Genomic DNA, 25897 nt, shown 5'->3' on the forward strand with positions numbered 1-25897 from the left:
TATCAATGGATAAAACGCGAGGTCATCTTCACACAGCCCTTGTGAACTTCAGAAAATGGGACTTAAATTTAAAAAATGAGATGAAATCTTATTCATGTCTGAGGAAATAATTACGAAAGATTAAAATGTAATTAACTAGTCTCAAATTAGGAAACGTTTGGATCGTTTTACATAAACACTACTTTCGAATATCGTTTCAATACAAATTCAAATCCTGAACGATATACAGTGGCTCAAAAAATTGAGAGTACACCTTACTTTTACTTGATTAATCCGACTTTCAATATAAATAACACATTACCGAGAAGTGCAAACATTTTTTTATTTTTACACATAGCAAATGATTTAATTTAGAGTAAAAATAAAGAAAAATCAAGGAAATTCTTCTAAATTGAAAAGTTTCATAAGCATTTTAAATATACATACGTAGAATTTTGCCTCAAAAAATTGAGAATACACTAATAAAATTTTTGCAATATTTCGCATAGAAACAAAGTGTCGTTATTATGTTGCATGTATTTTGGCTCTTATAATGGCCTCTAAACGTCGTGGTACCGATTCGACAAATTTTTGGGGGTATCTGAAGATATTTTACTCCATTCTTCTTGCACCACTTGTTTTAAATGGGTTTTGTTTCTAATTTTGTGTTTTGAATCACTTTTTCGTGTATGGCCTGCGAATATTCAATGGCATTGATGTCGAGGCAGTATGGTGGTGTGTGTAACTGCTGTTTACAATGAAAAAGACGCCACGTTTTGACGTTACGTACATTCTGTTTGGGGTCGTTGTCCTGCTGAAAAATGGAATTTCCATCTAAATCCGAATTTTCAACACCTTCCTTTATATTACTGCTACCATATGGTTCATCCAACTTGTTGCAGAAACTTTTCAAATCATAGGCAGAAGTGTAAGTGCTGAAACTGTGCGAAATGCCATTAAACAAGCTGGATATAAAAGTCATTGTTAGCATTGGATAAAAAGTATTGTTAGAGAGAAACCGTTCGTCAGTTTTCAAATTCAGAAAAAGCATTTTTGAAGTTTTCAAAAACTCATCAATTAAAGACCAATAACTTTTGGAAGAAAGATATATTTAGTAATGAAAGAAAACTCCACAGTTTTGGCAGTGACATCCATAGTACTGTATGGAGAAAACCTAATACTGCTTCGGATCCAAAAAATTTACGTCTTACAGTTAAACATGATGGTGACTCCGTCATGATTTGAGGTTGCATGGCTTCATCCGGGGTAAGAACTTTAATTTTTATAGATGACATTATAAACGATATGGTTTACTTGAATGTACTTCGCAGAAATCTAAAGAAAAGTGCTAAAAATTTGGGTTTAGATGGAAATTTCATTTTTCAGTAGGACAACAACCCAAACAGAATGCACGTAACGTCAAAATATGGTGTCTTTTTCATTGTAAACAGCAGTTACACACACCACCATACTACCTCGACATCAATGCCATTGAATATTCGCAGGCCATACACGAAAAAGTGATTCAAAACACAAAATTAGAAACAAAACCCATTTAAAACAAGTGGTGCAAGAAGAATGGGATAAAATATTTTCAGATACCACCAAAAATGGGTCGAATCGGTACCACGACGTTTAGAGGCCAGTGTAAAAGCCAAAAGACATGCAAATAAACACGGACACGTTCTTTCTATGTGAGATATTACAAGAATTTCATTGGTGTATTCTCATTTTTTTTTAGGCAAAATTCTGCGTATGTTTATTTAAAATGCTTCTGAAACTTTTCAATTTAGAAGAATTTCGTTGATTTTTCTTTATTTTTACTCCAAATTAAACCATTTGTTATGTGTAAGAATAAAAACATGTTTGCACTTCCCGGTAATGTGTTATTTATATTGAAAGTCGGATTTATCAAGTAAAAGTAAGGTGTACTCACAATTTTTTGAGCCACTGTATATAGGACGTAGAAATAGATTCTAGACGAATGCACGTATACACTTTAAAAACTGCATTGACCATGAATAAAAATTTAGTTGTTAACAGCTAAACTGATAGACGAATCTACGTTTTTTGGATTTTTAGAGCTTGTGGCACTGTAAACAATTAATATGAATAAATAAGTCTAAAGAACAATACAAACTAACCAATACAATAAATTATGATTTCTAACTTTCTTCTTTACAAATTATTTTCAATAAATTATTAAAATATTAATTCTTCTTTGCATTAATTTCTAACACAAACAAATACAGTTTGGAATCATTTTTGTCCTTCTAAGTTTTCTTTCAGGCATTGTTTTTCGCATGAAGAACTTGGTGCGAAAATACAAGTGCATGCCTGCTTGATCCATCTTCAGATACTACTGTGATAGAAAATTCCACTTACACGATTAGGAATTTAAAAAAATTAAAACTTTTATATTTAAATCCATTGTATTATTTTCTTATCAGTTGGTTTTAAAAACGAAATTTTTAATAATAATTGCTTTGTATAATTTTGTTTAAAATTACCTACATTATGAAAAATAGGAAACATTCAAGTGAATGTAGATAAGAGCTTTCAAATTGAAAGAACTAAAAAATTGCATAATGTAATTACTAGAAAAATATTATAGAAAGTAATGTTGTCAAATTTTCATATACGATTTTGTACCAAACGATCTTTTTTTAAATCAAAAAATAAGTAGCAATGGTTAAGTATTTTAAATCAAATTTGCTTATTGGTTACCTTTTTATCTAAGACTAAAAAAAGTTTTCAAATTTAAATATTCATTACTTTTATAACTTAATTCAAACGAATGTTTCACAAATGATTTTGTTGTGCCAAATGATCTTTTTTATTTTAATACAGAAAAAATTTACAAAGGTTAAGTATTTTAAATATAATTTGCTTATAGGTTAACTTACATTTAGGACTATAAAAAGTTTTCAAATTAAAAAAAATCTTAATTTTTATCATCTATTATCATTTAATGTAAACGAATGTTTCCTAAACGATTTTGTGCCAAACGATCTTTTTCAAAATACTGAAAAAATAGTTGTAGTTAAGAATTTTAAATAAAATTTGTTTAGTGGTTACTTTTTATTTAGGACCATAAAAGTTTTCCAAATTTAAAAATTCTTAATTTTTATCACGTGTTATCATTTAATGTAAACAAATGTTTCTGAAACGATTTTGCATAAACGATCTTTCTTTCTTTAAATACAGAAAAAAGTAGCAATGGTTAAGTATTTTTATCAAAATTTGCTTATTGGTTAGCTTTTATTTGGGACCTATCAAGTTTAAAAACTCTTAATTTTTATCACTAAATGGCGCTTAATATGAACGTATGTTATAGATTTTCTACTTTTCTTTTCTGAAAGATAAAAAACATGCGGTTTGTATGCTTGCAATTTTCATTTTCATGAAAAATTTACATGTTGCTCTAATGTTTTCATTTGTAAAATAAAAGATTGCATTACAAATTGTCTATAAAAATATTTTATACAATAAGTGTAAAATAAATTCAATTAGTGATCTTTTATTTTCAGGTACGTAGAAAAAGCAAAGCCTACAAGAAGTTGTTCGAAGGCGATTTGATTTTGAGCGTGAACGATCATTCTTGCAAGAACCTCACCTACGATCAAGTGATGGAGATTGCAGATAAAGGTGGTACCGACCTCACCCTAGAAGTCCTAAGGTACGACCCATGCTTTTATCATATAAATGCAAGTAAACTCTGATGAGAATATTATTATTTATTAGTTTAGTCTGCTTAATTTGGAATGATGCCTACATTTCGTTCTTTTTTTCGAAACTAGATTGTTCCTCCGGTTCCTTTAATAACGTAAATTGTTTGAAAATACGATTACAATTATTAGAAATTTAAATAATTGCTCAACATTAAAGTCATAGTGTTCGAACATACACAGTAGTTGTTTTTAATTATAATGAAATGGAAAAACTGATAATTTTAGACGAACGTAATATTTTGCCGTGCATTTGTAAATTAAAGAATTGGAGATAAAACAATAAACTAAAGCGTAAAATAAAATAGCATAAAAAAGACATGGTAACATAAATATCTCATCTCATGCAACAATAATCATTATTAAAATAAAATTTCAGCATTTCAAAAAATATATGTATCATAAATTACTTTTACTTTAATATATTATATACTTAGTGAGTCAACAAGAATTCCTTAACATCAACTTTAATGCTGTATTCATTAGAAGGGCAATATCCACTCTAACCGTGGACCAATAGTTAATTTCTAATCCCTTAGAAATAGACATATGCTTCGTTACGTTGTTTGAATCCATAAATGCATTGATGAAAAATTACGAAATCTAGCTGTTTATACAGTTTAACTTCCTCTTTATTATATTTAGTAAAATATACTTGATGTTCAATAACTTTAAGAAAAATAGTTCCCGACTTCTGCGGTTAAATTGGCCAATTATAAAGTAATAAATTTCATCATTTTAAGCCAATCAACGACCACTTTGAGTAAACGTCATCTATTTATTGGTGGATGTTCCTCGAAGCGACGACTAAAAATTCGGAAATCTTCTAAAATAATGACATTCATTATTTCAGAACTCGGGCAACTTTCGTCAATGGAAATTGGAAAATTTTTGTTTGTTTTTGGAATATTTTGATAGTCAAAATATGGACGAATAAATTTATTAAACGCCGCAATTTTTAAAACTACATTTACTGATTCAAATATTGTAAAATACAATTTTTTATATCATTCAAAATATTTTTCAAACTAGAACTATTGAGAAATTAGCTATTGAAAAACAATTAGAATGAATATCCTCAATACAAATTAAAAGTTTGAATGAGGTCTAGCTCAATATAAATTAAATTTTATTAAAAATAACTTTTTTAGGACAAACAATAAAGAACATTGTCAAAGTTCCAAAGTGCGTAAGTGAACTAAATATTCATTTAATTAGAAACTAAGCAAAGTAACTTCGGGGTAAATTATACCAGAAAAAAATTACTTGTATGCCATCTTAAAACACAAACCGTTGTCTTTCCAAAGATACCAGTTTCATTCGCATAAAACTTTTACTTTAAAGCTTATTAATTTTTACAAAATTTAATAAATAAAAATTTACAAAAACTTTTCTAAAATTTTCAATGTTATAGAAAATAATTGAGCGATTGTAGACTATTTTAAAACAATGAAATTTATAAATTATCCTTTATTAAACAACGGTTATACTTTGAACTACTCTCCCTTTTTTTTAGTATTTCTGTTTTATTTCTAAGCAGTTTTCAAAACAGTATTTTATTGGTTTTTAAAGGAAATCTAAAATTCACTTAACTAGATTATAACATTAATGCCATTTGAATTTTCTCTTATTTTTACTTATGTCTTCTGCGAAATAATGAATAAGTAATATTATAATTGGTAAAAAGTAAAGAACTTCGAGTAATGATAAATTTAAAGTAGAAATTTAACGATGTTTGAAAGAAAGCATACTTCCATCGTTCAAACGAAGGCAACGAAGGTAAAACTTTTGCAAGCAAATGAAACAGACGTTCGACGACAGGAGTTGCTTCAGGCTATGAAGGATCTTGTCAAAATGTCGCAAACGGGAGAAACAGAAGACCAACAAGACAATTTGTTCCAATTTATTTCCCTTATTTTAATAAACTTTATATCTAATTTGTAACAACACATTTTTTTTATTGCTGAAGAACAAAATAAATAAATAAAGAAGAACTGTTGCCAAAACTTTTAACATAATTCTTAAATAATACAAAATGAAAAATTTAAAGTAGATGAGTAACAGTTTATAGAAAGAATAATTTTGATTTGATTTATTTTCATGTTTCTTAATAATGAAAATTTAACTCTGTAATTAACTGCCTCAAAAAATTATTTTATTACTATGATTATTAATTAACTGTCTTATTGTAATCTTTCTTATACTTCAGCACTTGTGAATGAAATCCGAAATACTCATATTACAAATATCACTATAATTTAAGAAAAAAATTATGACATGATATTATCAATTACTATCATACTGAATTTCAAATGACATTATTTGAACCAGACGATTTTTAGAAACTCGTGGCAGCTCATTTTTCTTCTAAAAACGTTTCAGACGATTTAATTTTAATTTTTTTAAATTTTAAATTCCAATTATTTTTAAAAAACATTTCAGATGATTAAACAATGTTCTGTGTTATAATATTTTGAATAAAAGTAGTTTCTACGTTAAAAACTAAATTAAAGATATTTTATTTATAACATAAAGATATAAAAGATATTTTAAGATATTTAAAAAACTTTTTAATGATATTTTAATTCCGTAAAAAATCAGGTACATGTAGTAGTAGAATAATAATTGGTATTGATGTCAGTTATTGATTCGGCATCGAGACAGACAAATTGCAGAAGATTTTGAAGTGATTGCAAAACAGATATATATACAGTGGCTCAAAAAATTGAGAGTACACCATATTTTTACTTGATAAATCCGACTTTCAATATAAATATCACATTACCGAGAAGCGCAAGCATGTTTTTATTTTTACACATAACAAATGGTTTAATTTAGAGTAAAAATAAAGAAAAATCGACGAAAAACTTCTAAATTGAAAAGTTTCAGAAGCATTTTAAATAAACATACGTATAATTTTGCCTCAAAAAATTGAGAATACACCAATGAAATTTTTGCAATATCACGCATAGAAACAAAGTGTCACTATTAAGTTGCATGTTTTTTGGCTCTTATAATGGCCTCTAAAAGTCATGGTACCGATTCGACAAATTTTTGGTGGTATCTGAAGATATTTTACCCCATTCTTCTGGCAACACTTATTTTAATTTGGTTTTGTTTCTAATTTTGGGTTTTTGAATCACTTTTTCGAGTATGGCGCAAGAATATTCAATAGCATTGATCTGAAGGTACTATGGTGATGTGTGTAACTGCCTTTTAAAATGAAAAAGACAACGTATTTTGACGTTACGTGCATTATGTTTGGGGTCGTTGTTCTACTGTAAAATAGAATTTGCATCTAAACCCAAATTTTTAACACTTTCCTTTAGATTGCTGTGACCATATGGTTCATCCAACTTGTTGCAGAAACTTTTCAAATCATAGGCAGAAGTGTAAGTGCTGAAACTGTGCGAAATGCCATTAGATAAGCTGGATATAAAAGTCGAATTGTTAGAGAGAAGCCGTTCATCATCTTGCAAATTCAGAAAAAGCATATGAAGTTTGTAAAAACTCATCAATTGAAGAAAGACCAATAACCCTTGGAAGAAAGCTATATTTAGTAATGAATTAGTGATTAGTATTTAGTAACATTTTTGGCATTGATAGTCATTGTTCTGTAGAAGAAAGCCTAATACTGCTTTGGATCCAAAAAATTTACATACTACAGTGAAACATGATGGTTACTCGGTCATGATTTGAGTTTACATGGCTTCATCCGGGGTAGGAAATTTAATTTTTATAGATGGCATTATAAACAATAGGGTTTACTTGGACATACTTCGCAGCCTCTAAAGGAAAGTGTTAAACATTTGGGTTTAGATGGAATTTCATTTTACAGTAGGACAACGACCCCAAACAGAATGCACGTAACGTCAAAATGTGGTGTCTTTTTCATTGTAAACAACAGTTATACACAACACCACAGTACCCCAACATCAATACCATTGAATATCTGTGAGCCACACTCCAAACAGTGGTCCAAAAACCCAAAATTAGAAACAAAACCCATTTAAAACAAGTGGTGCAAGAAGAATGGGGTAAAATATCTTCAGATACCACCAAAAATTTGTCGAATCGGTACCATGACGTTTAGACGCCATTATAAAAGCCGAAAGACATGAAACTAAATATTGGCACGTTCTTTCTATGCGAGATATTACAAGAATTTCATTGGTGTATTCTCAATTTTTTGAGGCAAAATTATTCGTATGTTTATTTAAAAAGCTTCTGAAATTTTTCAGTTTAGAAGTTTTTCGTCGATTTTTCTTTATTTTTACTCTTAATTAAACCATTTGTTATGTGTAAAAATAACAACATGTTTGCACTTCCCAGTAATGTGTTATTTATATTGAAAGTCGGATTTATCAAGTAAAAATATGGTGTACTCTCAATTTTTTGAGCCACTGTATATAACATGTCATGTGACAAAAAGTCATTGATCTATCAGTGTATCGCTTGTCAAACACTTTAATAATGTAAAATACTTGTATCATCTACTATATCTGTTTTCAAACTATTATTTGTTATCCTTATTATAATCATACCATGTTGCTACAACTGTTACATCATAATTTTTATTCTTCTGAGTGCGGATTTTGCCATATAGCATTTTGATTTCAACAAGGACGATGCATCGAACATTTGAAACTTGAATATATTATTTTTTGCAACATCTATCTTATCAATAAAAACAGCAGATGTATGTTCTATAGTAAAATTTTGAAACTAAGTCATTCATTTTAATTTATTCTGCATTTTATAAATATATTTAAAAGATTTAATAGATAAATAATGTATTTTATATGCAAAGTATCTAAAAGAATTATCTACTTTTATAATTTTAATAAATACGTTTGGAATTATATCTGCCCGTCCAAATGGATGTGAATACGATAATGCAAAAAATGGAAAAGACAGACAAATAAAATTTCTTGTCAAGTATAATTCCGAGTTTGCAAACGAATGTCAAAATGTATTTTTGAGTTGAATATCTTTTGCTATATTCGTGTGTATATAGAACGATTATTATTCTAAAATGCAAAGAAATGAAATTTATCATGCAATTCTTGTGGTACTAAATCAATTCTTGTGGAAATAATCAGTAAATACTACATAAAATGGGCAAGATTTATATTTTAAACCAAAAGGATCAAAGCACACATGGCATTTTTGTCTCTTCACATATGTTTGAGTACAAATGCTCAAAAAAGATTAGCAAATATATTTAATGGCCACCTCATTCTAACAGATTTAACAAATGCGTGCTTTATTCATCTTTCCTTATTAATATTTTTTTTATGTTTCTGTATTTTTATTCAAATAGCAGTAATATACTTGTCTTATATTTCGGTTTAGAACTTTTTCCAGTCACATAACTGAATCCCTGCATCAATAAATCAAACTTTCTTTATTATAATTCTTTTGAAAAGGTAATAATTTTTTTGTATAGAATTCATTATAAAATACCAGCTTAATGGAAAAATTTCAATTCTTTTTGAAATATATCTTGTTGGATTAATATTTCTAATATATATTTCATTCTCTAAATAATAACCTAAAATCAGAAAAATCTTATAAACTATTTCTAGACCTGTGTAACAGAACACATTTATTGAAAAGGAAGCATATTTTTATATAAAATAATTTTATTACCCTTAATATAAAATAATTTTTAACTGAGTTTTATCTCAAAATTAATGAATACTTTATCTATAATTCCTAAAATAACAGAAAGAAATAAAATAGCACCCCCCCCCCCAAAAAAAAGAAAATAGCTGACATCTTGAATATTTCTGAATATTGTGCTACATTTGGTATTATTCTTGGTTTATTTTTTTTTCTTGATAATTTTTGTTTAAAATTTCCATATCTTATATGACCATTTCCCAATATTGATAATTCCCATGCAATTCATTTTTTACGTACAAGATGAATTTTATAAATACCATATTTCTAACGCTTTTATTTTTTTTTTATAAGTATAAATATTTATTTGAGGCTGCGGAAGATTTTAAAAATAAAATTAAAAATTTTTATGGAATAATGGAAAATATTATGGAAAAATAAATATGGAATGTTCTTTTGCTTATTTAGTCCATCTTATAATCTAAAAATAGATGCTTTATTATGGTTTTCTCTGGATATGAATTTTTCTCAGAATGTTATTCTAGTCTTCTTTTTTTATCTTCTTTTTGTGAACAAGTCGGCAGGAAATATTAATGCTCCATTTTGCTGAGTCTAAGTAAGCTCTTCCGGTTTCCCAATAATTTACAACACGTGTCCGACGAGCAGATGGTTCTTTTTAAGTGCTCTTTCAGAGTATGTAGTGAAAACATTCTACCCACCTGTCTGCTCGCACCGAAAACGAAATGTTCCAATTTTGATGGAAAACTGCCAGGGGGTCATATATAAATCATTAGAAATGCTAATTTTTGGTTATTTGACATTTTTCTTAGAATAGCAAATTATCGAAATTTTATCAGTTGTTTTCACTTTTAGTATATGTACAATTCTTGCATATACTAATGTGGTTCGAACATTTTTTTTTAATTTCTGCTTTCTTATTTTTATACTCAAAGTGATTACCAATCACGATGGTCATGTGGTAGGTCTCAGTTTTTAAGGATCAGAGAATATTGATCGGAAAATATTCCAAATGATAATTCCATAGAAGATCACTTTTGTAAAATGAATTTAGTTAATGTTTCCAGATGTAAGTCAAAAAGTATCATGTTGATGTAGTGTAGAAGTTCGAATTGCTGGATTAAGTGCTGTCCTAGTCATTAGATTTCGATTTAACTATGGGATCCATCGAGAAAAGCATTCCTATTGTTTCGAAATGGGATGTTAAAATAAAATTTACTTCAAAATGGCGATTTTATGTATGAAACATTTTACTTCACCATTTGTATACATGTGCTTAAATCTTTTTTCATCTAGTATAATTAGTCAAAATATTTTTTTTAATTGAAAAACTAATTTTTTAATATTTTCTTCTCGATCTGAATAATTTAATTTTATTTAACATTTGAAAAGAAAAATTCAAGAAATAAACCAGTTAAGAATCAAAACAAATATAAGAAGTTTTAAAATAAGTATGAATTACAAATTCAAGTAACTTAACATTATTACGATTGTTGCCGTTAGAAATTTTAATGCAAAAAATTAATTCATCTAAGAACAATATTAAATGCTGGAATACTCTACCATTTTTAAAATAAAGGGAACAAAAGCACATTTATTACTCTTGTATTATCTGGAATCAATAAATCTCCAAACGGTGCCAAGTAGCACAACAAAGAAATTGTACCTCCAAGAAAACGTCATAAAGATCATAATGCCACTGTAGACCCTTTAAGTGTTTTTTGAAGCTGGGAGGCCCTTGAAGTGGCTTAGAAGTGGGCAAAACTTAGAAAAGCTTCTAAAAGAAAAGTCTCAAGCAAAATCCCTCCCCGTCGAAAGAGTTGCACTTGTTTCCAAAGTTAGCAGCCGACACTACCGCGAACCTGTAGAGGAGAGGGAATGAAAAAAAGAAAAAAAGAATGCCATCCTAATAAGCAAAACAGTAATGACTTTAGCGCTTATACCACCAGTTCGAATCTTGAGATGGTTGAACACGAAGTTTGCCGCGCGTTAGCTAATGGATCTAGAATTTCTCGTTGCTAATAATTCGGTTCGATATGGGTGTTCTGGAGACTATCACCTGTTGTATCTTAGCCCTGGTGACCTTAGCTGTTTTCCGAAATGAGTTCTTGAAGGTGAAGGATGCTTTCGTTTCTTTTTGGGTCCCCCGGAGTAGGAAGAAAGCTCACGATGCGAAAAGCAAAAGGTATGGTGCTTTGGCTGTGTGATCTTATTTCAAAATATATCATAACGTCATTACCATTCATGGTAGAGGAAAAATAATCTAACCTACTTTTTAAATGTTTGTTACTAGTGTTTATAAAATTTCAAATGATAACCTTTCAACAATACATTTTCATTTACTAAATTTAATCAAAGTTGAATTATTGTATAGTTGCTAACTGTACATATATAGTTATATCTAAAAGCATTAAGATATGTTTGAAATTGTAAAGAGTTTTAGAATATATATTTTCAAATTTAATATTTACAAAAGAATAACAAATGTGATATTTTAAGTACATGCTAAGTTTGTTATTCTTTAAAGGTATGTAACCATCGAATGGAATCTCGGTTATTTTAGTTACAAATTTTTAGTTTAGTTGTTTATTAAATGCCGAATACGTTTCTTTTACACATTATAATGATTTTTTTTTAAAACTCTGATATTTTTTGACTGTATTTCCAAAATCATTTGGACATATTTTGAATTCGTGTTATTTTTATTATATTTTTTTAAATTAAAGTTTTAATTGGATTATTTTAGGCAGAATATTGTGGTTCTTTTCCTTCTGACTTTAATTCTAGTTAATTTAATTTTTCAAAATTTGATATCATTATTGATATTTCAAAATAATTCTCAGAAATATATGAAAATCTGCAAAATATAAAAAGAAATATACATAAATTCAAAATACATTTTGCTTTCTTTCAAAAAAATATATTGCTAACAAATATTTTAAAAAAATGATAATATGCCTTGTTACATTGATGAACTTAAGGAACGTATTGTATCTATCAGTAAATTCGATCCTAAGATTTTGTTGAATTTTCACTTTTCAGACTTCATAGTACTTTTAAATAGTTGACTTTTAGCACCGACGCAAATGATATTTTTAGTATTGTAAATAAATAAATTGAAAATTCGGTTTTCATACTATGTTTGGTTCATAGTATAGATGGATTTGTTATTTTCAAACATAGTGTTAAAAGTAATGGGAATATCCTTTAAAAATTATGTTAAACTTTGATTGTAGACATTCAACAGTATTTGGAAATGTAGTAATTGACATAAAAATTTTCAAAAATAAAAAAATGGCCTTTATGATATTTATTATCATGTGAGAACATGATGTTGTTTGGTAAGGGGATTTTGAAACCCGAAATCACGTAGGCAATGAATGAAGCATAAATGGTAAATTTCATCATTATCTTTTAATCGCATATATTTTTTTACCTGCTTTTACCAGTATTGCATTATTATTATGTATGCTTATTTGAAAGCAGATGCGTTTTTAAAAGGTTGACCTGCTTTTGCCAGTATTGCTTTATTATTACGTATACTTCTTTGACAGCAGATGCGTTTTTAAAAGGTTGACGTAGAACTATGACATCATAGCTGTTATTTCATATATATATATATATATATATATATATATATATATATATATATATATATATATATATACAGAGAGAGAAGTCTCGTGATTGTTTTAAACCAGTTTAAACTGGTTAATGACTGAAATTAATGAAGACAAATAATAACTTAAAAATAATAATGTTCTCATATGATAACTTGAAATTTGCGATCATAGATTTCATTTTATTCTTTTCTTGACATAGGAACATCGGTTGTGCTTAGCTCTGATTAAATCTCTTATGTATAACTTTCATTTTATATTTGTATTTGCCACTTTTTTTGAAAATTTTGTTTGTAAAGATTGCCATTTTAAATTGTCAAGACTTAAATAAATTATACAAAATAAAAATTCTAATACTTCGGCACTGGAAGCAGGTGTCTTCTACGATCCTCCTACGTGTCGTATTTAAAATACAAATTTCGACAGGAAAAGAGCAGTGTTACCTTTTCATATCTGTGTAATCATTTATCAGTGAAAAATAAAATCATTTTGAGTCAATTTTCTTAAAAATTAGTTCTACGATTTACTTTAACCTTTTTTTTTTATGTTTCATGCATTTAAGTTAGGTATTACAGAATTTATGTTAACATGTAAACAGTTTATATCCTTTAGCTTACTTTTTCACTAATAAATACTTGAATCGTTCTGTGCAAAATATAAACATATATAAACTACCAGCACAAAGCCTTCTATTTTAAGTCGACTTTTTGTCGACAACTGCTTCTATGATTCATTGGGCCTCGTTTACATTCTACTTGGATTGAAATAAATGGAGGGCTCAGTACTCAACAAGAAGTAAGAAAATACGTATTATAACAATGAGTTTTGGTGTAAAAGCCTTATCTTCTGATAATGGTGGGCAAAGAAATGAGTTCATAGAACTTTGGCCTATCCTGCTTTTTTTATTATCAGATCTACTCTTCCGCCACATTATGCGGGAGTGTACTCTATATTTATTTTACCACCAGTATATTTTGTATTCACAGACATTATTGTATTCTTATCATTATATTTTCAAGAACTATTTATCATGGGAAAAGTAAATTTTTAGAATTTTAAGGTGTTTTAGGATTATAATCTTTTTAAGCGAAGTTCTCATAGTAATGTTAGATTCAATACTTTTTTCTCCCAATTTCGGATTTTCATGCAATTTTTAAGTGTACTCTTTTTCTCTTCTTGTGTCTTTCATTTACGAAATGCGTTGAAATGAAAAAAAAAATTGATAAAAACGGAAAACGAACTTTTTCATTGCTCTATCAATGACAGTTTGATACAGACAAAAGAATAAAGTTCTGTTGTAATTTCTAAATAAAATGCTTCTTTTACTTTCGTTGTTACGAAAAATAAAACAGATCTGGCATTTGTTGTTAGCATCGCATTGACCTTATACTTTGACAGCAAGGAAAGTCGCCAAGACATCGAAACAATGCGGAAACCTTCAAGTTAAGCTTCGAATTAGTTAAGAAATAGAGCCAAGTGAAAAAGGGTATGGTACAATCATTGACATCTGGCCCAATAGAGCTGTAGTACTCCCAAATTATTTTAAAAACTTGTTGTTGTTCTTATTTTTGATCTTGACTGTTTCTTCACATTGGAAGTTCGGAATTCTCAATGTGAAAATGTCCAGTGTCCACAGTGTCCTCTGAGTTCAAAAATAAATAAAGAAAAAAAAAAGAAAGAAGGAAAAAAAGACAAAATGAGTGAATAGGTAAGAGATTCACAAACAAGAAAGAAAAAAATAGAAAATAATTTAAGCAGTAGGAGATTCACGAATAGAGACTGATCTTCGATCATTTAAATTTGAAAAGATTCCTTCCATTGTTTTCAATAGTAGCTTGACTGCTGTGGTCGCAGCCCAAATTTACCACACTGACAACTGTGATGATCCTATTCTTTCTCCCTCCAATCCACAGATTACTTTAATTCCATGATTTGCTTTTCTTCACTTCGAATCGTCAAAAAATTCGAAATCAAGATTTTGACGAAAATTTGTTTCGGACCTCTCTGAATTCGAAAAACATATTTTTGGCATTAAATCTATCACTCTGTGCGTCTGTGACAAAAATGACTCTAAAAACTTTAAGCTAGACAGATGAAATTTTTTACATAGTCTTTACATCAAATGTGTCGATTTATATCGAGTATCGAGCAAATTCCATTTGTAGAAAACCTGTCTTTGCAGCTGTTCGAATATAAGCTAATACGATGATCAAAAAACAAAGAGAACTAAATGGACAGAATTCAATGCACAGATTTAACATTTATAGTGCAGACATCTATCAAGTTTTGTACCAAATCCAACAAGGGGTTGACCGTCTGTCGTTCTGTACTTACAAAAACATCTAAAAGCGATAACTCAAAAGCGCACTAAACAGATATATCAAATTTCGTATGTGGTTTTGTGATTACAGTCGTTGCTTTATTGTCAAATTTTGGTTATAATTGACTGGGAAAATTCGTCTAAAACACAAATTCAACTTTATTAGAGAGTATGCTTAACTTGCGTTGAAAATTCACGCATGCGCATTGTATTCTGATTGTTTACATTTGAACGGAAGTGAACTCGATTTAAATTACTTTTAAGTTAGTTGTATGCTTTTGTAATTAAATTGTATTTATGTTAGTTTAAGTTCATCGTTTTTTAAGTAATTTTTTTAACCTGTTTTCGACTGATTATTTTAAACGATTCTGTTTATTTTCTGAGTGTTTGAGGCATTTAAAATTAAACATTGTTAATTAATAGACCTGCTCAAGATGAATCTGAGAAAAGTTTGTTGACAAATTCTTGAGATATTACATAAATTAAGAAAGATATTCTTTAGTGCCCATAAGGTTTAAATGCTCAGTGACTCTGTTTTCAGTAATCATATTACAAAAAAAAATGCTTTGTTTCAGTAAAAAATTTTATTATATTAATTGCAGATTAATCATTTCCACTTTAATTTAAAGCATAAATTCTACGGTAGCTAACAGAAAATTGGAGAGATACAGATTACTTTATGACTGGAGGCCTTTATAATATTCTGAGTGAATTGAAATTTGAAGTTTTAAAATATTTTAATGAAGAAGCTATTAAAGTAGGAATTACATGAAATAGTTAATTATTAAAATTTTAACGAGCATTAAGATTGGCGAATCGGCTGGTCGCCAAAGGCGGCTAGTCTTAATATAAGTATAAATATGAATTACACGTCATTCAAAGGTAACAGGTTCATTCTTATGTCACTTGATCTACTATCAAATTAATTGTGAATCATGGGACATTCTATTGTCTGCAACAATAGAATTTCCACTAGATTTATTTTCTCTATATTTTTAGTTTTATTTTCACAAGGGCTGTAGCTAATGACATGGGAACCTTGTTGCCATAAATGATAATGCCCATTCCCTTCTTTTTTGCTTTTCTCAAATTAATCACTTTTTCTTAATTTTTAATGCTTTTAATGGGATTATTTCGAGAGTTTAGAATTTTGATAACATTAATCAACTGATAATAATAATCTAATCATGTAAAATCAGCTTTATTTTTATTATATAAAAAAAGAAAAGAAAAAAGTCTTGACCTCCGAGCTATTTTTAAAAAATAACAATTAAGGAAACATTTTATAATTGTTTATTATCGGTAATTATTCCCCAGCAGTTCAAGATTCAGTACAGTGTTCAGTTTTTTTTAATTTATTAAACACCAGGTTTCGAAATATCAAGTGTTTGACTTATTCCATTGTTTATAGAAGGGTTTTGTTCAACACATTCGGCCTCGTTGAAATCACAATATTTATAATTTGATCTTGCTCCCAAAAAACATCATTATTTTTCAAAATTTTATAAAAATTTAATTGCGCCAAAGCTATTATAATTGTTTAATAGATTTCAAGCCAAATCTGACAGATTAACTGACTGTTTAAACTAATTCCAGACTTATCTAGTCCAGACAGAAGAATGCGAAACCCACTGCGTGAGAAAACTCCAAGTTGTTTTCTTACAAGCGGAGCAAGATCGAAAATGATGAATTAATTATCTTCTTGAACTCAAAACCAAGATGTAAACAATGTAATGATCACACTAGGTGGCCAGTTATTGTTATTTTTATGGTCATTTGAATATATTAGTTCGGAATAAAAGGATTTTATAATATAAAACGAATAATAACATTAACATTAACATCATATTAAGTGACATTTATTATATTTAATGTACTAGCTTTATGCACTTTATCTATCATAGCTTTATAAATTTTAATTTAATGAAAATGTTTGTGATAAATGGCTTGCCGATGTGTGTGCTATTATATACTATATTTGGTTTTTATTTAATAAAGGAAGAAAGAATATGAAAGACAAAACTTACGCCATACAAAGCGTAAAATGAAATCTACGATCACAAATTTCAAGTTATTATGTGAGAATATTATTATTTTTTAAGTCATTATTTGTTATAATTAATTTAAGTCATCTATACTTATAATAAAGCTCAATGTGTGTGTGTGTGTGTGTGTGTTGGCGCTCTACAGGCCAGGTCATTTGACATACAGCTATCAAATTTGGTACATGTATACCTTAGAGGTCGGGAATGTGCACCTGGGGTCCCTGTTTTTGAAATTTTAATTAGAATTTTAATTATTAATTAAAAACTAACTTTCTCGCCAAAAAAATCTTCCATTTTCCCCACCGCCAACTTTTCCGCCAAAAAAATCTTCCATTTTCCAAATGAGTAAGGCTTCAATTTTTTTTCTCCCAACAGTAATGAGGCTAGGGTTAATATTTTTCGGCGGATTATTTCAAACGATTCTGTTTATTTTCGTAATGTTTTACGCATTTAAAATTAAACATTGTTAATTAATCCATGTTTCAGATTCATTCTGAAGTACTTTTGAATTAAAATAACACAGAATAAAGGAAATTAAAAATGTATAATCTGCATAGCATTACCCCAACTGGCGTAGAAAAATTCACGCATTTGCGTTACCGGAGCTGGCGAAGAAAATTCACGCATGCGCATTCTGATTGTTGCCATGACAACCGTTATCAACGGATGATTTAAATTATTTTTAGGTTAGTTGCATGCTTTTGTAAGTAAATTGTATTTATGTTAGTTATATATTTTTTGTATATGCTTATAGTTTTAAGTACATCGTTTTTTAAGTAGATTTTTTTAACCTGTTTTCAATTATTTAATTTATTTTTAGGTTAGTTGCATGCTTTTGTAATTAAATTGTATTTATGTTAGTTATATATTTTTTTGTATATGCTTATAGTTTTAAGTACATCGTTTTTTAAGTAGTTTTTTAAACCTGTTTTCGGCCGATTATTTTAAACGATTCATGTTATTTTCTTAAAATTTGATGCATTTAAAATTAAACATTGTTAATGGATCGATCTGTTCATGATGATTCTGAGAATATTTTGTTGACAAATTCTTGAGATATTACATAACTTAAGAAAGATATTTTTTAGTGCCCATAAAGTTTAAACGCTCAGTGGCTCTATTATCAGTAATCATATTATTAAAAAATGCTTTGTTTCAGTAAAAAATATTATTATATTAATTGCAGTTTAGTCATTTCCATTTTAATTTTAAGCATAAATTCTACCGGAACTAACAGAAAATGAGAGAGATACATATTATGTTATGGCTGAAGGACTTTATATTATTATGAGTGAATTACATGACTATCAAAATTTGAAGCTTTAAAATATTTGATGAAGAAGCTATTAAAGTAGGAATTACATAAAATATTTAATTATTAAAATTTTAACGAGCATTAAGATTGGGGAACCAGCTGGTCGCCAAAGGCGGCTAGTTAAGTAATAAAACCGGTTTGAAACAATCACGAGACTTTTCTATCGGTCTATTGGAATGAATAATTTGGAAATCAAGTTGTAACTTTAGTTGGCGATAAATTGCCAAATGTGACAACATTCTGCATTATTTCTAATAACCCTAAAAGCGAAAAAGTGATACCTCAAAAGCCATAAATCGCCAACTAATTGCAAATTATTATTAAAAATGTTTTTGAGAGTTTCCCCACGTCACCAAAAAAAATCTATCCAGTCAGAGGAATGAAGATGTAAAAAAAAAAAAAAAAAAAAAAAAAAAAAATCAAGAAATAAACTTCAAATAGAAAGTTAAATCAAGAGAAAAAAGTAGTCTTGACCGTCGACAGGTGGATAATCGTTACTGAAATAAAAGTTCATATCTTCCAAAATGTTATCTTAAAAATTTTCAATCTTAATGATATCAGTTTAATTTTCGTACAGTTTCTTTCGTTTTAATAATATTTTTAATTCAATTTCACTCGCAATATGTAATGATGTTTTTAAATTCTGCGATAGAACTCAAACGACTCACGCATCAAAATATTCAATAGCATGTTTTTGCCAAATGTTAACTTCATAGTAATATTTTCGCTTATGTTTTTCTTTTGTAATATATACACTTTTTAATCTGCAGTAAAGAAATTTCTACGGAATCTGTAGTAGAGAAACTTCTTTTAAGAAATGCACAACATATATTAACTATTTAACAGCTTAAAGAGTCAATAATTTAGACAAATAAATTGGTCGTCAAAGACGGTTAGTATATATACAGTTATAAAGATGAAATCTAACAAAATAAATAATGATGATTTTCTATGTCTGTATTTCTATACGACAATAATAGGGCATGTTGAAATAGAGATGATAAAAAGAGGAACATATAACAGAAAATGAACACATTTTCAAAGTGAGAGAGAGAAATATAATGAAAGTAGAGTATTTATTAAAAACATTGCTATTAGAATTTAAATAATATAAAAACAATTTTCATAACTTTTCAGTGTTAGTTTCCATTTAGTTTTCTATGTTAGACATGTAGTATACTGAGACAATAATATTCCTACAAAGAGGAAATATTAGTCCTTCGTTTATGCAGCGTAAAATTTCTGAATTCATTAGGTAAACAATTAATTATAAATTAATGGAAAAGGTATTTCAATCAGTCTGTTTTAAATTATTAAGTAATACTCCATTTATTATTACAAACAACATAACATATTCCACTTGTTATAAAGTAATACTCCATTAGCGGATTATTTCAATGAATTTCGAAAAGATAATGAAAATAGATCGGTGGGTGCAGACATTTCAACTTAAATACTTAATGTTTTAAGGACAAACTGGCATTTTTTAAATATTTTTCTCAAAATTCTGTAACTTTTGTCAAGTGTTGAAAACAAATTTCATTAATGATAATTGTTTATTGTATACAACTGGTACGCTGATTTCTTCTTTCTACTGTCAGCAGAAACGGGCAAATATTTGCGAAAATGTACATAAAATAATGTAGAACATTAAATCAAAAATTTCTAAATAATATTTTAAAATTCAGTCTTCGAGATGCATTGGTTTCTTGCTACATCTACAAGTGAACAAAATTGTATGCGATAATTGTGCACTTGGCACTTCTGATATATAGTTTTAAAAAAACATTGTATTCTATTCTAAAAATATGCTTTATAAGTTTTATTCTATTCATACCCTTAAGCCTTAACTGTAGGCTTAAACAAATTATAAGTATCGATAGTTTATAAGAAGAGTTTCTAAATATCTGAAACCGATTCTTTAATGAGATTATCATCTTGAGCCCAGCTTAAAATTTATTTCACTAATGAATCCAATCTAACAGCGGAATTTTTATCAACTCCGCAAATTAACGAATGAATAAATGATTAATAAAAATGTAAAACTATGAATTTAAAAAGGATATTTGGGATTTTAATATACAATTTTCTTAAATTAAAAACTATAATTTGCTTAATTCCATTCACTTATGTTATGAGCACCATTTTTATGCTTATTTATTACATACAAACCACCGTATTTCAATTCATTCTATCAGAAACTTTCCCATTTCTGATAAAAGTTAGGTAGAAAATCAGTGATTCAATTGGCCTTTGTAGAATTTGTTTCTAAAGAAAATCAGCATTGCATTGGCTTTATTAATTTGGTACCACTTGGACGTAATCTGGCATCCTGGTAATTAGTACGTGTCATTCGTTTCGCTATATTTTAAAAGTATATTAAAAGTATCTACAATTTTTGAAATATTCTTTTAATTCCGATAGATGCATTAGAATGTATAGTCTATTGTGAGAAATAGATTGTGGTGTGTTTGTTTAATACTATCATTTTTATCAATGTCTCTTTAATAGTACTATTCACTGACTTTAAACACAAAACAATCTAAATATCCTCTTTTTTAAATTGTCAACATTCAGAAAATGTTAACAATTTAAAAACTATGAAAAGAAAACCCGCCATAGAGAACCTCGAAATATTATTGTTTGACAGAGCAAGAGCTTAACTATGTAGAGAATGTGATGGATTTTTTCCTCTGATTTGTGTTGAATCATTCAAAAGTTCTGAGGATTGATATCGCCTTGTAACGAAGAACTTTTATTGACTAGCAACAGTCTTTGGTGTTTATGTAGGGCTCAATTTTATTAGTATATCTAAAATGTTCTGCAAATTTTTAGTTGTTAGCAGTTTGGACTCTTCTCTATATTTCCTATCTATTCATCAAGAGCCACAGCTGTCAGCAGAATTATTCTTGGTTAAATTTCCAGTGTTATGTCTTTTTTATTCGTGCATTTGATCCAGTTTTGAACTGTCCGGTTTATTGATCTTAGCATATCCATCAGTTGTACGAATCAGTGCTTACAAATCCAACTTCAGTGGATTTAAGTATTCTTTAAATATTATTTTAAGATGGATAAAAAAACCCCAATCTCTCTATGTGTTGTTGTTGTTGTTGCTAATCTCCATGGCCTGACTTAGTCAGACCAAATCCAAAAATCCGTTGACAAGAAGAAAGTTAAAAACGAGAAAGGGAGAAGAATAAATTTCTCCCCAATGAAGTCCTAAACAGTCTAGAATATGTTCAGCAGAGGCCTGATGTTGGCAGCATTTCGGGCAAAGAGGGTAAACTTTTCCACCCTGAGAAAAGAAAAGACATTTAAGGTGGCCACTGACAAGGCGAGACAGGCAAGTGTTGGTTTTTCTGTCAAAGGAAGAATTAAGGACTGGCCCGTCTTATTGGCATGATCATTTGTCAACCGATTCATGGGGAGAGAAGTGCAGCTTCTGTGAGTCAAAAGACTGGAGCACCAGGAGGTAGAAGACTGTCTTAGCTCCTTCGCCTGCAGATTTTAGCTGGGCATAGTGGAATGGCCTTCAGGCCTTGGGTGACCCTACCAGGAGCAAGCTCCCGACGTACTTCACCCATTCCGCCCAGGGACACCCTCCCGCCACGATGAGGCAATCTGTAGGACTTGGAGGGACTCTATGTGTATATTACCCATCATCGCTTTTGAAATGAACGAAAGGTAACTGGATGAATACAGATCATAGAAAAACATTTAATATTTTTCATGGCATTTTGAATCGAACAACAACTATGAGAAAGTACGAAATACAAATTTTATATGCGAGCATTCAAAATATTAAATATTTTTGATCATCCCAATACATTCTGTATTGGACATACATTGTACGATTGGAAATACACAGTACATTCTGGATCAACATAATACTGAGAAGCGAATGGGACATGTCTAATTAATATTTACAGAATTATATATTTACATATTTTCAGAATTGCATTTATATTTTTATCATTATATACAAACATCTTTTCATCATGCTCGGTGATGAAAAGATGTTTAGCTTTATTATTTAGTAAGAATATAATAATATTTAGAAGAATCAAAGAGCTGAAAAATGCTGTATTTTAAAAGTAATGCTTATAAAAAATAGACGATATGGAGACATTTTAGAAGGGAGATATATATTTGAAAATAGCCTTTATTGGTATATTTGTGCATCATTGTTTTAACATTCTTGATATAAAGGAAATTTTTTTATTAAAAGTTAACTTTTCATGAGAGCAGTGCTTTATTTTCTATTCAGTATAGTTTGATTAGTATCCTTTTTTGAAGCAATTTGAAAATCATTTTCACCGAGGATTAAAAAAGGGAGCCAATATTCACGATCTGAACCAGCATCAAACTCTTCTCCGTGTTTCTACATTGCACCAATCAGAGGACATTTGAACCTAATCGTCAGATTTTAACGAGTATAAGACCTATTGTAATGACCAGCACTTTCTATGAAACTAGAAGATTCTATAGAAGAGTTGAACTGTTTTATCTTTGATGGAGGGAAAAGACAAGAAAATGATTGCTTAGAATGAGAGAGCGGCATAGAATCCAAAATGATTCAATTTTTATTTGTTTGTTGGTTGGTTAGTTGAGTATTAATACTTGACCTTTTAAAATTTATGTTTTGTGATCTTTGCACTATAAATAAATGATCGATTTGCACTAAAAATAATTTTGACTTCTGGCTACTTAGTTTGTTCATATGTCACACCATAAACTTTATATAGTTTGGGAATAATCTTTTTAATTCTCTGGTTTCGAAAGTGAGATATTACCACCAAGCTTTCACCATGGTTATTTTTAAAGCAAAAATTTAAATAAGGCTAACGAATTTCTTTTTATTAACTTCAACCCAATTAATATATGTTTTCTTTTCATTGCAGGCAAGAATCTAATAAAGAAAATTTGGCTCCTCAATACAATACGCCAATTGAATCCTCTGTTAAATCATCCTCACCTTTGAAAACCATGGAAAATGGCACTATAACAAAAGAAATAGTTTCTCAAACCGAAACAATGAAGAAAGTGAGTATTATTAATATGAATTATATTTAGAAGGTGGAGAAACTGGTTAGAAAAATCAATAGAAAAATAACACGCAATATATATATATAAACAAAAGAAAATGGATAGTTAATTTACAGCTAAGGACTAAGTTGAACAGTGTTTTAGCTTCCAAACTGTTATATTTTAAAAGAACTCTATTTTTGTATTATAAAAAAAAAATCTTTTTTTCAATATTTATGTCATTTATGAAATTCAAACTACTATAATTATAATTTACAGCTTCTTTCTATTCATGACATTTTAGTACTTAATTATGAAAAAAAAACATAAAATATACAAAGCATTTGCTTTATTAAATAATTATTATTGATTTTATTTTATTCATCTAAAAAGATGATGTACAAGGATTTAAACAATGATCGAGAAAGATTCTTACTTTCAGAGTATCAATTTTGTTGATAAAGTCATCAAAATCAACGACATTGCTTTCGTATTACTTCCAATTTCGCCATGATACTTTCTGATTACGATTTCTGAAACAGTTAATCAAAGATTACCTCAATCATAGCCCAATGGCTTCTCTAAAATTCAGCTCTTGGTTAATACCACCGTTTCAATTTCCCAGCGAGTTTAGAATTTTAGTTCAGTTTTATTAATATCGCATTTGGAAACAATACGTGAGCTGTGTTAGTAAGGACTTCGTATTTTTGAAATACGATCAGATGATGAGGACGTCACTCGAGTTAGCAACCCAAATTTCTATATCACGCTAAATGAGGTGGTATCAGAAAATGAATAGAAAATGTAAAAAATATAATAATTCACTGCATGCCGTTGTAAATGATCTCGAGGCAATGTAAACAAATGGCCCTTACTCAGAATTAGCGGTATTTACTATACCGTAGTACTCCGATTACCCGAACTCAAAATATCAGTATCGTTAAGTAGAAGAAAAAAAATTATAAACAAAATCTCCCCGTGTGAAAACAATAAAAGTGGCAAAACAACCTGCTATACACAAACGGTGGTATCTGATACAGCATGTAAATATACAAACTGAAAATCGCAATGTTTTGTGACCATTAACTTAATTCTTAACAAATAAAATCCGATTTATTATTTAAGAAATAATCTTTTTTCCGCCAACAAACCAATGATCCAGTTTAGATCTGATTCGAAATTAGACTGAAACAGGTGTTTTATACGAACCCCAACTTATCCGAGACTTTCATTTCTCCGCTAATCCTCTTATCTTTTAACGGATTGTTGAAAGATTATTGAATTGTCGGTGAAATACAATAAGAAGAATTTCTAATAAAAACAAAAAAAAATGAGGTAATAGATACAGATTGCTATTGTTTTTGGCTGCAGTTTTAGACATATCATCGATTAACATATTGGCGATTTCATTTTCGAAAACATATCGTCGATTCATTTTCAACTTACATATCGTTGATTTTATTTTCATAATGTGTTCAAATCCAGCAAGAAAAAAAGACAAGGAAATTTTCAATTTACATATTAAAAATGCACTAAAAGTTGAAACAAGATTGAAAACCTTTCAATGCTCGAAATGTCACAAGATTGTGCACAAAGTTTTTTTTTTTTTTAGTTTCATAAGGCTGTGCAAAATAGTAAAAATGTTGAACCGCATCTGGTACTTTTTAGAATAAGTATACGGAATGTTCCAGTACTCCGTAAGTTTTTATGGACAGTTGACCGGGGTATATCTAATTCTTCTACCACATACGTACACTGGTACAAGCCTGTCTGCTGGGGACTTTTTTTCTTCTACATAAAGCCCAATATATCCTATTCTTGTTGCGGAAACAGGATTCTTCCTCTTCCAGAATGAGCATTAAACGAACCTGTTTGGCTACCATTAATCTAAGATTTTTTAAAAAGTCAATGAAATTTTTCGTATACCCTTCGAAGTCTGATATTTCCGTAGAGCAGCTATTACCTAATTTGTGATTTGATGAACCAATTCAATAACAAAATTCGATCTGGTAAACATAATAACATTTTGATTACCAGTAGCAAATCTCTGAGAATATTTCTAGGTTCCCTACTTCCTGAGGTGGGCAATTAAAGTTTATAGTTCACAGAATTAATGTTTATAGTTCACTTTAGACATTGTGTAATTTAATGAGAATGAGTTATTGAATTAAAGTGGCCTATGGATGAAAAGGTGATGAAACCTAAATAAAGAACCAGACGTA

General features: G+C 28.9%; 1 protein-coding gene across 5 annotated transcripts in view; it reads left to right on the forward strand.

Moving 5' to 3' along the window:
* Positions 1 to 25897, forward strand: part of LOC129987865 (nucleolar protein dao-5-like) — a 105791-nt gene that overhangs the window by 51539 nt on the left and 28355 nt on the right. For 4 of the 5 annotated variants that reach the window (XM_056095836.1, XM_056095833.1, XM_056095835.1 and 1 more), the window contains exons 2-3: positions 3510 to 3658; positions 23552 to 23693. In XM_056095836.1, coding sequence (XP_055951811.1) covers positions 3609 to 3658; positions 23552 to 23693 — 192 coding nt within the window. In that variant the 5' untranslated portion in view covers positions 3510 to 3608. Of the gene's footprint in view, positions 1 to 3509; positions 3659 to 11191; positions 11536 to 23551; positions 23694 to 25897 lie in introns of those variants that run through there. The other variant, XM_056095834.1, reaches the window with a different exon arrangement.

The sequence above is a fragment of the Argiope bruennichi genome, chromosome 10, assembly GCF_947563725.1.
Source record: "Argiope bruennichi chromosome 10, qqArgBrue1.1, whole genome shotgun sequence".
Taxonomy (NCBI): domain Eukaryota; kingdom Metazoa; phylum Arthropoda; class Arachnida; order Araneae; family Araneidae; genus Argiope; species Argiope bruennichi.